The sequence below is a fragment of the Anser cygnoides genome, chromosome 2 (assembly GCF_040182565.1).
Source record: "Anser cygnoides isolate HZ-2024a breed goose chromosome 2, Taihu_goose_T2T_genome, whole genome shotgun sequence".
Lineage (NCBI taxonomy): Eukaryota > Metazoa > Chordata > Aves > Anseriformes > Anatidae > Anser > Anser cygnoides.
The window spans coordinates 9584397-9598294 of record NC_089874.1 but is presented as its reverse complement, the minus strand read 5'-3'; the positions used below and the strand labels follow the sequence as shown (position 1 = coordinate 9598294).

At 36.4% G+C, this 13898-nt stretch overlaps 1 protein-coding gene across 2 annotated transcripts in view; it reads left to right on the top strand.

Moving 5' to 3' along the window:
* Positions 1 to 11089, top strand: part of LMBR1 (limb development membrane protein 1) — a 69952-nt gene extending 58863 nt beyond the window's left edge. For both annotated transcript variants that reach the window (XM_066991443.1, XM_048062351.2), the window contains 4 exons: positions 147 to 237; positions 1661 to 1727; positions 5836 to 5997; positions 7688 to 11089. In XM_066991443.1, the coding sequence (XP_066847544.1) occupies positions 147 to 237; positions 1661 to 1727; positions 5836 to 5997; positions 7688 to 7770 (403 nt within the window). In that variant the 3' untranslated portion in view covers positions 7771 to 11089. The remainder of the gene's footprint in view (positions 1 to 146; positions 238 to 1660; positions 1728 to 5835; positions 5998 to 7687) is intronic.
* The last annotated feature ends 2809 nt before the right edge of the window (positions 11090 to 13898 follow it).

The following is a 13898-nucleotide window of genomic DNA, read 5'->3' as shown; positions in this document are numbered from 1 at the left end:
GAGAGGTCTGTCCTTCTCAAGCACTCGAAGTGTTTTTTGTTTTGTTTATTTCTCCCCCCTCTGGTTCTTAAGACTTTTAGGACACTGCTGAGAACTTGAGTGAAGCATGCATTCTTTGGAGGTTGCTTTTTCCTTGATTCTCACAGCTATCTAATGGTGTCCTCTGTCGTCGGCTTCTACAGCCTTCGTTTTTTTGAAAATTTCACTCCCAGGAAGGATGACACAACTATGACAAAGGTAAGGTGAAGTCTGTGGTGGTGATGGCCCCCTCCTCTCTCTTGCCACCCAGGACAAACTGACTCTTTTAGTAATTGCCCTGAATGGCTCATTTGCAGTGATCAGTATTTGTTTGTAAGCTGCGTAAACACAAACTGGAAGATTTTCAAAATGCTGAATGAGTGGGAAAAAGGATGTGCTCTGTTTAGTTTGGATGGCATCCATTCACTTGTAAAAAGCTGGGAATAGCAGAGCTTGTTAACTAGCTATAGAAAAGCTAGTGAAAGAACTTTTTTCAAAGGAAACGTATTGCTAATGAGTAACTTTGATTGTGCTAACTGTACTTCAGGGAGCTTGTTTGAAATCTGAAGAACTTGGTTGCTAGAAGTAATACAGACAAAGTAATTCAAATTTGAATAATTAAACTAAGACTGAGGAGGTCTATTCAGCAACATTTTGTAGTTTGAGGCTAATTTTACTTTTTACAATTTAGCATTGGCTTCAGAATAACCTAATGCTAAGGAACGTGCTTACTTTTTGGAAAAATATTCCCACAGCTGACAAGGGGAGGTGATCAGTAACCAAGGAAGAGATGTTGAATTTAATTATTTATTCAATGTTTCACTTGAAGAAATAGAAAGAAAAAAAAAGCATTTTTTAACCATATATTATTGGAAGTGAGAAAGTAGGTAAACACATAGAATGGGTATAGTAGATTAGGGAGTTGAAATGTTATTAATGCCTTGTATAGTTTGTTTACAGTACACCAGGAATAGCGTACTATTAATAAATATTGAATGAATAAATATCTATGTACTTTTAAGAAGTTTTATTTTTTCTTTTGAATTCTGGTAGAATTAGAGCTGAAGAAAGTGATCCCTTGTGAGAGAAAGAAGTTTCAATTACTCTTTACTCTAGTTTTTGTGAAGCCTTTATAAAATCTAACAGCTGAGATTTTTTTCATGCTATTTAAAGTAGTCAACAGGCATTCAGTTGAAAGGAAGCTCTTTGTTATAATTTTTTTTAATAATGCTAATCCTAAGCAGTTGCATACAAAGCTTAAGCTGATGTATCAGTCATCTATTCTAAGCTCATGGAATAGCTGTTTTATAAAACGTTTGCAGGAATTAAATAAACAGTTGATGCTTTTCAACATGCTAATTTTGAATTATTTTGAATCCAGCCATACTTAATACTTTGATTAAAAGTAAGTGATTACATATTTGATTTTTTTAACTCTTGGATGATCTTCAGTTGTATAAAACCATATGGAGAAGTGCAACAGAAGTAAGCAAGACTAACAGTATGTTATTGTGAAATACCTAAGGTTCGTTTTGAGCAATGATACTTTAAGGTTTGTTTTCTTGATCTTGACTGGTTTTTCTTTTTTTTTTTTTTAACAATTCCATTTGTAATATAAACACCGTTTCTCATTTTCAAACAGATAATTGGAAACTGTGTCTCAATCTTGGTGCTGAGCTCTGCTTTGCCAGTGATGTCAAGGACGCTGGGTAAGTGAATTGTACAACACAATATAGAATATCATAATAAAGGACACTTAAAAATTGAGCTTTTTAAAAAGGAACAACCTGTAGTTGTAGCTTTCATATTGTCACCTGTGTTTGTGGCCATACACATGGGCTGTGTATGAAACTGCAGAACATACATTTTTTTTAAAAAAAAAACACGTTTTCTAGCGAACTGTTTTTTAAAAAGGCAGGTTAGATTTTTAAACTTGAAAGAGGAGATTGTGAGATGAATAGATAGAGAGACTGTGCGTTTAGGGCAGTATAAAATACTTTCATGTTCACTGTCAAATTGCAGTTAGGTTTTACGGAAAAAAATACATTTTAGCTATAAAACTTGAGATAAGTGAAAATGCGTGTTTTTTTTAAAACAGTGACTTCTTAATGGTTTTTGTCAACAAAGTGAAAACCAGGCTACTTTCATTTTCTGTAAGTTCTGCTCCCATCCTGTGTTCCTTCAGTCTTCAAATAGAAAAATTAGGAATCCAACATAGTAGAATCGAAATAATTCTGATTTTAAGAACTGGCAGTAGCACTTGAAGTAAAAAACTATTTTAGACAGTTGGAAAGACATGACGTTTTGTATCTTGACAAAATTGTTTAATTGGTTAATATTCAACTTGAATTCTTGAAGTTAGACTGAAAGGGTATTACTAAGTACATAAATGTACATATTTAAGTAGTGCAAGATACTTGCAGCTAATGTGAATTTAATTAGCAAAATTAAAAAAGAAATTAACAAAAAGCTTTACCTCAGGCTGTGTGTCATAAGTAGAAGTTTAGGAGTTCAAGCTTAGGCGCACTGACTACTAATGTATACCCAATAGTTTTGTAGTTGATTCTTTTCACCCAGAATGCTGTCAAATTGAGAGTAGCTAGTATTTTCCAGTAAGCCATGTTGTATGTTTTTGTGCTGTGTATCTCCAGATGACTCTTAATTTACTAAATCACTTTTATAACAAAAAAAAAAACTTGACGTGATTAACAAGTGAATGACTGTAATGTAATATATTTTGGAAAGCTGAATCCTAAAACACGTTCTAGAGCTCACATTTTAAAAATCTGTAGCAAAACTTCTTAAGAATGCAGTTTTAGAATATAGCCCACTTAAGATCTTAATAAAACAATGTTAGCATTGAACAAGATATTATATCAAAAACTTAGTGCCTTAAAATATAATTATAACATTAATGCAGTAAGATAGTGGACAATACTAATCATTTGTTTAAAAAAAATCATTGTTAATGGTCTGTGAGATTAACAGTTGATAATAAATGGTTTCTGTGGAAGAACATATACATGCTGGGTGCATTGTTGTCTCATAGGAAACAGATTAATGGTAAAACTCGCTTTAAAAAAAAAGCCAACAAATGAAATTCCTGGATAGTTTGCCATAGAGATAAATAAAAGAAGAAAAAAGATGGAACAATTAACACACAGCTAACAAATGCACAGACACAGCTGTCCAAACAGGATTAATAGAGTATATTAGAGTACAGTGAGTCATGTGGTGCTTTGCAGAAATATCAACATGTGTTGCTCTACATGCTACCGCCCTGTGGGACTGAATAGATGAAAAGAAAGAAATATGTTAAGCAGACTCATAGTCTTTTCACATCATTAAAAAAGCAAGTTTCTAGGCTATGGAGAAAAGGCTAGAGTTTATCATTATAGGAAAAGTAAAATAGCAGAAGTTATCTAGTACAAGTACTGACCTTTTTCAAGCTTTAAAGATGTAAAAAAATTCTGTTATTTCTATGTTATATAGCACTGCCGTGTAGGTGGTGGATGTCTGTAATCTTTCATTCTTTTAGAACTCCAGGATAAGTTCACTCACTTTATCCAGAACTCTTCAGCCTTTTGGTAGTCCCACTTGAAACTTATCTTCTACTAGCACCATGTTGCTAAACACTAGGAAACAAATTGGGAACAGGGCACTTAATAGCCAGAAACGTAGAAGCAAGGAACTGGAAACAGAATTGAGTTTTCTGATATATAAAAGTTTTCCTGGAATTCTTCTCATGATTATCATGGTTGAATAAAAAGTGATATGAAACTCATTTGTAACTGCAGTTCAAAAATATAGTATTTCTTTTTTTTAACTTGAACAGTTCTTTTTTTTTTTTAACCTGATTTTTTTTAAACCTAAGCAATTCTTTAGTGTGTTATTTGGTAAATTATGATGAACGTTCTTGGACATGTGTCCACTAGAGATGTAGTTTTCTGTTCTGTAGTTTTCCATATTGCAGTCTTGGGAACTGTTTTCTCTACAGGCTGTGTAGATTCTTATTCTGTAGGAAAGTCACAAAAGTTTAACCCTTTTCTGTCACAAATGTACAAAAAGGTACTGTCAGATTTTTTTTCTGATGAGCACTGACCTTTTTTTATAGGAGGAAAATGAATGTAACTTATGTCACAGAAGTGTCAGGCTTAATTTTTTTTATTCTTACAACTCCTGCAACATTGCTAGCTATTCTTCCAAACCCCTTTGTGTCAAGGGGTATTTTCTCTTTTGCAAATAGACTTATTATGCAGTGCTCTACCTGTTTTGTTTCTTTCCCTTTAAAGATCCAAAGCCTGTACATTCAAACTTGATGTTCTCAGTTTTCCTGTAGCTCTGCAGCCTGAGTAAAAGGCTGTTTCTTTGAAAATGTTCTGAAGGACACTGTTTTGCTTCAAGTGTGAAAGCAACTCATGTTTATTATTTTTTCCTCTGTTTACCAGTTATTCAGTCAGCCAGTTTCTTCTTGTGCTAAGACCTTCTGTGCTTTTTTGGAATTTTTACCTGCCTGATTAACTTTAGTCTTATTTTGCTTTATTCTTTTAAACATCTTCTCATTTTCTTCATGGTGGCATGTTTTTCTTTAGATACCAAATTTGATTCCCATATACATTTGTATGTATGATATTTTTTAATGAGTGGTGCTGAGTACAAAAAGCATGTACATCTTTAACATTTTGATGGCTGGCTGAGGAGTGTTGAGGACTGAGCCAGGATCATGGTACAATGAGATTCGTAAGTGCCAGGTTTATCTTTGAAAAGAAGATAGCTGACCTTTAATTCTGTCTCTTCACTTATTATCACTGGTGATAGTTTTCAAAAAAAAAAAAAAAACCCTTTACAGTAAGATGATAGAAAATTTGCTTCCAGCAACTTGAGAGCCAGGAGTAGTTTCTCACTGCAGAGTTTCCTGTTGCCGTGAATGTGAAGAATCACCAATTCTAGACAACTGATGTTTGGGTATCATCTCAATATTCTGTCTTTTAATCAATGCAGTCTTTGATGTAGACCTGGCAAAGGAACAACCTGTGGCTCTTCTGCCTTCTGGGATGTACCCTATGGCTTATAGACACTTCCACATTAATGACACATTTTGCTCACTTAGCTTTAGTGATTGACTAGCCTTTGATCAGCACAAAGCCCGAGTGTCATTGTTTAGAGGTCCACTGCGAAGACCACCTGTCAGCACTGTCTTTCAGCCAAACGCTTTTCCTTCTGTGTAAATACTCTGTGGCTGTAGAGGTGGATAGCTCTAGGAGAAAAAGTGCCCTTGGAAAGAGGTCTTTACAATTCTGTTTCAAAAACAGTGGTCCTGAAAAACATACAAAGGCTTACTGTTAGATGTTAAGGATCTCATGGAAACCCATTTAACTACCTGTATTGTTTAATAAGAAGGCCTACAATGTGCATTAGCGTTATCTGGAATAGATACGGATTTCAGAGAAAATGACATTTCAATCAGGTTTTATACTATGCCGATTTTCCTAGTTGTATGTATTGAAATAATAAAGGCAGAATTCTTACCCAGAGTCAAACGTTACTTTTACGTACCATTATTCAAGTATTTTAGTAGGAAACCTAAGAAACATTTTGAAAAGTGTTTTCCAGTTTTATAGTAGTCAATAAGTGGGCAAATGACTTTGATAGCATTTTCTTGTGTATTTAACCACGTGTCTTACCATATGTTGTCTTAAAGAATTTTGTGTAATGTATATAAAAAGAATATGTAAAAAGTAATAGACTGAAACTCGTGTGTTTCTTCTATAAATGTAACCAACATTTTAATCCAAATCTCAAATTCAATTTTAACAGGAATTACTCGATTTGACCTGCTTGGAGACTTTGGAAGGTTTAACTGGCTGGGAAACTTCTATATTGTACTATCTTACAACTTGCTCTTTGCTATCATGACAACGTTATGTCTGGTCAGAAAGTTCACTTCTGCTGTGCGAGAAGAGCTCCTGAAGGCAATAGGTAATTGTAGCACTGAAAACTTAGTTTGTGCTTGAACTTTTCCTTTCTCCAGCACTGATACCTTGTTGTGCTACTGTTAAAGTTCTTATAACCCACAGAAAACTTTTTTCTTGTGCATGCAAGTCTATGTAAATTAAGGTGTGAAAGAATAGCCATGTGTTATTTCTGAAGAGTTGAGAGCTAGGTATAATGATCTTAATGATGTGTACATGTATTTATTGATGTGCAGTTAGATTTTTTTCCATTTTGTGAGAGTATAAAAATTCATTGGTACTGTGAGCATGCAAACGAAGCCTGAATGTGTATTGAAGTGTGAGTGGTGGTTGTCAGTGACCTCTTTAGGGGAACTTAGCATTTTTTTGGGAGTTGAAAGATAGCAGTAACAGGTTTTTAATCTTTTTTTTCATTTGTTTTTTATACTGATTGAGACATCTAAGCCTTAAATTCTCCTTGTGTGTATTACAATGGGCTGTTTTCATAGTCTACATTCCAAAAAGGTTGCATATGTTTTTTTGTTTGTTTGTTTAAAGCAAATTATTAGTTCCCTACCAATAGTTTAGTGGAAATCTCAGCTGCTTTCTTGCAATGTTTTAAAGTGCTACGTGTTCAGAAAATTCTTGTAGAGAATGTATGGAATTTTTAATAACTGGTTGAGTAAAACCTATAGCTGATCTAATCAGAATTTTGATTGAATGGTGCATTCATGTTTAAGAATTTGCAAGTATGGCAGTACAAAAAAAGCTTAAAACATATCTGATACGAAGAGGTTGTTACTACATCTCTACTAATGACGATGAAGCTCCTACCTTTGTACAACAGAACAGTATTTGCTTAAGTCGAAAGGACCAACAGTGAAACTTTGGTGTTTGTTTATAACCGCAGGTTCAGTTTGTAGTGTTGAAAATGTACACATGTTAGTTTTCACTGATTACTGCTTTCCAGAGTTGTGAACTTGGTAAACAAAATCTGAGCGCTTCCTAGAGTATGCCTCCTGGAGTGCAGCTCTGCTGGTGGCAATAAGTTAAAGTCAGAGCTACTAAATAGTGCAATACAATGAGGAGACTCTAGGGCTGATAGAGTCCATTCTGTCATTTGTGATGTTGAGTTCTCAAGCTCGGAGGGAACAGATTAGTAGGCTGGGGTGTGTAAATCTGTCCATTGATTTTTATGCTAAAAATAATTTCATAGAAGCTCTGTAGTTGATTGAGATAGATATGTAATGTGGGTTGATGTATTTATCATTATTCCCCAGCATTTAGTTAAGGTCATGTTATGAGAAAAGGCCTTGATTCATTTCTTGATTTATCCCTGTCAAGTGACTTTTATGATCTTTAATAAAATTTCATAATGTTTTTGTGTAATTGTTTTAACCGTAAAGGGATTACTCCATATAATGTAATGGCTGTTGCAGAGCTCCAGCGTTAGTTAGCGTGGGCTTACAGCAACAGGTCAGGTGAAACTTCAAAGTTTGTCCTAAAGCAAACGATGTAAAGGACTTACCTTGCTAATTCATGACATCCCATTAAACTTGTATTGTTTATTATACTTATTATATGATTTATTTATTATATATTTATTATATAAGTTGAAAGCATGTTAACAATACTAGTTTGCATGTGTCTTTCTGAATAGCTGTATGCATGAAACATGGAAGAATCTTAGTTTTTCCTTATTGTGTAATGTTTTGCAGGATTAGATAAGCTTCATCTGTCAAACAATCCAAGAGACTCTGAGACAAAGCCGTCTGCAAATGGGCATCAGAAAACACTGTGATTAACAATCACCTGCAATCAACAGAGCTGAAAACATCAACCTCATGGCATTCCTGTCATCTCATCAACTTTTTTTATATTGATTTTATTTGTTGATGATCTGGGTCCAGCCTTGTCTCATTTTTTGATGCTGGTGTGCTTCTGTGGAAGTTAGCTGTATCAGACTCTTCTCTTTCCAGTTAACTTTTGGTCTGCTTGTTTATTTCCCAGTAAGTTAATGCAGGAGGTGCCTTGAAGACTGGAAGCTGAAGAGAATAATGCATTCCTTTTTGTTGACGGTCTCATATCTTTAGATGCAAACCTGCTACCATTTGAATGCACAGTACCTCCTGTGTAATGTAGACACAGCTACGAAGAATAACTTTGGGACTTGGTTTAAGAAAAACACAACAACACTTGAAGCCCAATAGGACCCTTACTGGAAATGTAAGCTACCTGGAACATGTATCCTCAGCAGTAGATAATCAGTTCCACTAAGAATGTGTTAAAAATGAAAGTAACTGGTAGAGACCACAGTTCCTTTCGTGCTGGAGTCGGTAGGCAGTTCATAGTCTAATATCATGAAGCTTTCTTGGAAGGCCAGCGTTTTCAGTTTCTGTTCTTCGCTATAAAAGCCAGGTTGCTTTACTGGTAGTCAGGCAATATCTTATCAAATAGAGTGAACCACAATATGAAGATTAACTTCAGTGTTAAATCTGAGCCTAGTATGCTTTGTAAAAAGCTGCGTAGACCCCTTGTCACAGCTCTTACAGTTCTGTAAGCTATTGTGCCGTGGAGGTCACTTACCCTACCAAGAACAGCCCTGTAAAATTCTATATGAACTACTGTGTATAAGCAGTACTTGTAATCAATGCAAGTAGCACAGGCCTAGGAGGCTGAGGTTGCAGGTTATTTTTTTTTACAACGTTCTTTAATTTGAAGTAAATTATTTCTCTGAATTTATACTATAGTTACCCGGATTTCTGTTCAGTGGTAAAACACAGCATCTTTCACTAATCCGTTTTTTAATGTACACATGAACGTGTAGATATAAATTAAATTCTAAGCTTATAGAGATGACGTAGGTGGCTTGGTAAGTAAAACTTGTGTGTTCAGTTTGGTAGTATGAATTTCCACGGTGTTACAATTTAACTACTCAGAGGCCTTAAATTCAGAGTGGCATTGGCGTGTGGTAACGTCCTTTTTCTTAGCATCACTGCAGCCTTAGGAATCCTATAAGCAGTCTGTAATAAACACAAAAAAAGGCAAAAAAAACACCAACAAAAGTATTCAAAATCTGTTTGCACTTTCGTCCTGCTCTGCCACAAGTAATCTTCAAACAGATTGGAATAAGGACAACTTCAGTGTGCGCCCCATACGTAGCGAGTCAGTTAATGTTCTTGGTTATTTCCTCTTTCTGTAAAACTGAAGTATGTCTGTCTGGACTTTGAGGTCTTACATGTGATCAGGCTGTGACAACTAACTCTCCAGTGTGGTTCCAATATGGGGTAAACCTTGTGTCGGAAACTTTTGGGCTGTTCTCCTGAGATGACTGCTCCGGGCTGTAGACCTTACTACTGTGTGTGTGTGAATGTGAGTTTTTTTGTTTTGTTTATTTGTATTTGTTTTTCTCCAAGTGCTTCAAAAATTAAGCTCCAGTGCACATGAGGATTTCTCAGTTTTTTGCAGGCTGCCTTTTCTGACTTGAACTGGGGCATAATGTAAATACTGCTGTAGTAAATATGAGAGAGTTACTTTTTGTGTGATTAGTATGAATTCAAGGCTTATTAAACTGACTATTGATGTGTTGTACTGAGTCTTGGAAGACTTAAAGTAAAATTGGTTGATTTTTATGAAGATTTCCAAGCATTTTTTTCTCTTTGACTTTAATGCTGACATTTTAGTGAGAAATCTTTACCTGCGTCAAAGTTCCCCAGCCAAGAACAGGGAGCTAGAATTAAAAGCTGTTTGAAAATGTGTTTACATTTAAAACATTGGGAGACTTTATTATTAGGGGTGTAATTCAGGTATTCTCAGAGCTTGTAGCCTTATATATTAGCATTATAGTTGAAAATAACTTAAATGTACCCACTTTTCCATGCAAGTGATAGGATGACCAAAATTGTCCTAGTGTCTTAATGGGGCCAGTGAATTGTGGAATATGAGGCTAGTTAGCTTTGTTAAAATATCATTGTTATCATCACTTTAAGACAGTCATATAAATGCTCTCTTTGAAGAAATTTAAGGAATAAATTCAGGGAGCGTGAACCAGTATAGGTCTTGATCTTCACAGTTTTCTTACTAGTTAGACTGACATGGTGTTTTGGGGACAGATCACTGACATCAGTGGTCCAGGAATATAGAAAGAGATGAAATTACGAAGTGTATGTGATTTCTGAAAGTGAGTTGGGCAGTTACCTAATGGAGCAGAGACAGTTCCTGCTGATAAGCATGCAAGTTTCAGGCAAAACTTTAAAACTCTTCCGAAATAAATGTGAAAGCCTTGTCTGCTCCCACCCATTCTGGATCCTGTAGTCAGAGATGTGTGGGTTAAGAGTATGTAAGTGAAGATTTTACACCAAAATATGGCATGTGGTTGAGATGCTGTGTGGTTTTACGTTGTGGGTAAGAAATTCAGAACTGCCCTGTGTAATTACTGGCAGTGTTTTGTTTTAAAATCAACCGCATATATTGTGGCACTGTCCACATCTTGTGTTTGGCCTTGGAAATGACATGCTTATGCAAAACCTCTTACAGACACAGTGCTACTTTCAGATGTACTATGTGTAAGATACAGGTCACTGTATACTTTTCACAGAAGCATATGGTCACTTAAATTCAAGCAACTGGTAATTCATTAATGGATAGTGACGATGCATTCCTGGTATTTTGACTCATGTAGAGTCAGGTGGTCTATACCTTCAAGGTATATACAGCTGATCTTAGTAACATTAACACCTGCCTCACTTCTTACGAGGCAAAAAGCACATAAATGCTTCCATCTTCAACTAGATACCACACAGGACCAAAAAAATAGATGTAAACTAAGTGTTTTAGGTTAGCCTTTTCTTGGCTATATTCCGTGTTGGTAGCACAATGTCGAGTGCAGTGGCAGAACTGTAATATTGGGTTTCTGAGTGTAAAGCACACCATCCATATGTAACACCTTAGGCTAATAAATATCGGCACTGGTTACTGTACGAGTAGCAGTTTTTGCGTTCATAGGAAGCTTTGTTTACTGTCCAGAACGTGGTGTTTCTCTTTGGCCCTGCTCTTCCAGTATCTCTTACCCTGTTGACTGTTTTACAGTGTTAAAGAAATTAAAGGATTTGTCAAGCTGCTTTCCTTGTCTGGTTCCAAGTACCGCCTCGAGCGCCATGTGGGGACCCCGCTCTGCACTGTAGCTGTGTCCGTGCTGGCAGGACCTCGTGCAGCCCTGTGCTTAATGGGATCAACACACACAAACGGGTGCTGCAGAGGGAAGCTTTCTCCTGTATGTGACCTGGCACAAGTGCCACCAGGATTGACAACTGCAAAGAGGGCTGCAGCCCTTGTCTGTCCTGCTGGTTCTCTCCTGCTCACCAGCTTGTCTCTGCGGCAGCTGAGGCTACTTCAGTTGCTCAGGGGCGCCTGCTGCTGTGTAAAGACAAGCTGACCCTGCTCGTAACAAAATTACAATCTATATTAGATGAGAGTAAGATAAAAGCAAAGAGCAATTGGCTTCTTTGTCCACGTGACTTTCCATGAATTTTGTAAGAATGGTCTGGGTTATTTTCCCTTCTTTCTTTTCTTCCTCTTCCAAAAGTGAGATGGGCTCAGGTAGGGTTCAGTAGCAGAGCCTTATGCTTTGCGGATTCCAGCAACACATACCAACTGCAGGAGCGTAGATAAATCCTGTTGTTTTACATATGCTCAGATTTGTAAAATAACAATCCTTTATATAGGTAAAGCCACTTAAGTAGGGACAGAACACTATGGCCAATTTAATAACCTCTTTAAGAAGAAATGAATTTTTTATTTAATTTTAAGAAGTGTTGACATGAACTGTGAACCTTTAAATGCTTTAAGTAAGGAAATGACATTCTCTAGCCCTTAGAATTAGTATTTTTGTTGCTGACTTGAAACAACATTGCGTTAGCATTTAAAGGGTATCTGAGATGCAAATAGATGAACTTCTCACCAGTATCTTTCAGGACCTAATATTTTGAATACGGAATTTGCTGTTGGTAAGCTAGGAAGGTGTTTCAGTTACATTAATAGCATTTGAACTTTACAAAAATTCTGCCTCTGAATCCATCCCATTCAGTGAGAGCAATCAAAGCCAGGAGCTGTCCCCCACCTGCTTTGACATGGATTCCAAAAACTCGTGCACAAGTGAAGACTGCAGATGCCGATAACCTCTGCCACCTTCTCCTACCTTGCTCAGTGCCCTGACTTCAGACACAGTCTCCCAACGCAGTCCTAAGAAGTTGCGATGCTCTTTCTTTGCTCTAGGCATGAGGAGATCAGCCCATGGTTTGTCCATCTGCCACGCAGTCATAGTCACTGAACAGGGTTACTTGTGATTGCAGATTCTCGGTTTCTGGGTGATCACTGTGCATGTTCTTGAACTACAGCTCTTCGCTGTCAGCTCCGTTTCATTGGGACCAAGCCCTTACTTTCTGATTGTACTCCTGTCCAGGCAATTTGTTTGAATGGTTCCTTGCTGTCCCAAGAGTGCTGTGTGGTTCTGCAGGGAACAGCGTCTCCTCAGCTCGTGTCGAAAGACAACCTCTTGCATGTTTCAGTGTAACGATTAAAGCTGGACAATATTGGTCAAAATCATTGGAAGGAGATCACATCTTGTGGGAAATTAACACTGGGTGTGAATTCCAGAATCCCCACTCTGCACAACAATTTTGGGAAGTTGGGTGGAGGAAATGGTATGGAGACATCTGTATCTCACCTATGCAGACAGCCTGCTTTCTCTTCCATCCTTTTTCTAGTTGGTCTTTAGATTTCCGCTTTAGTAAAAATAAATAAATAAAATATATATTTAAAATCTGTAAGTTTATGAAATTCAAGAGCTGTTGAAACTTTTTGCCAATTTTGGCCTTAATTGTTAATCATTAACATCTTGGCTTGCTTTCATTTTCCATGTTTTCAAGTCACTTGTAGTCTTATTCAGTGGCATTGATATTACTAATAGATACTCTTCTTGGCGTATAAAAAAACGTGAAATAATAAAGAGAAGAATCTAAGCAGATCTGATCTTTAACAATACATACCAGCAGAAAATTAATATGGTAGGTTTTTTGAAATGTTTCACAACTGCAGCTTCTCAAACTCCTCTTGCAAAGAGAAATAAGCATTGTGTATCATTAATATATGAAAATTGTCTAAATATGCCAGTATTTCACTAGCATTGAAAAGATTTCATAAATTCTTCTAAAAATCTGTTTTGTGATTCAGAGTGCAACACTATCCTTGACTTTATAGAATCTTGTGAATTTGTGAAGATAGCTCCATGTTGGTAACAGAAAAGCTGAGGATGTTTGCTAGTTCTGTGTTAATTTCCATATTTTTCTAAGTATCTTTTTTGTTGTCATGTATTGCTCTTAGATTTTAATATATGTGACTTTAAATGTTTTAAGAAATGCAGAAGCTGACTCCAAACAGGCAAAGTTCGTAGTATTAGAAATATCCTGTAAATGTTGGTAATCCTGGCATATCTAAATCTAAGCCATTAAAAAGCTGTATTTGCATTAAGACCTCACATCGACATTGAAATTAGGAAGTCCCAGTTCTTAGAGGGTTCAGGTATCTGATTCTTCATTTGCACCTACACAAACAGCTCAGGATACTGTGAAATGGCGTCTGAATATTTCTCGTATATTTACCTCAAGTCTTTGCTCTTGCTTCCCTCCACCTGTCCCCGTTAACCAGGGTGTGTAGTGAAGGCCACTGGAAATGCAGTGATGAAACTCGTTTCATGAACAGCACCTTACTTTGCATGCCTCATACTCCGTGCCTGTGTAGACACCAGCTGTTGAAGAATCAGGGCGCTTGTTTTGATTTTAATGTATTTCTTTTCCCACGTGGTACATGCAGAGAAATTCTGTAATTCAGAAATGTTCTGTTGTGAAAAATTTAGGATTTATTCACTTATTT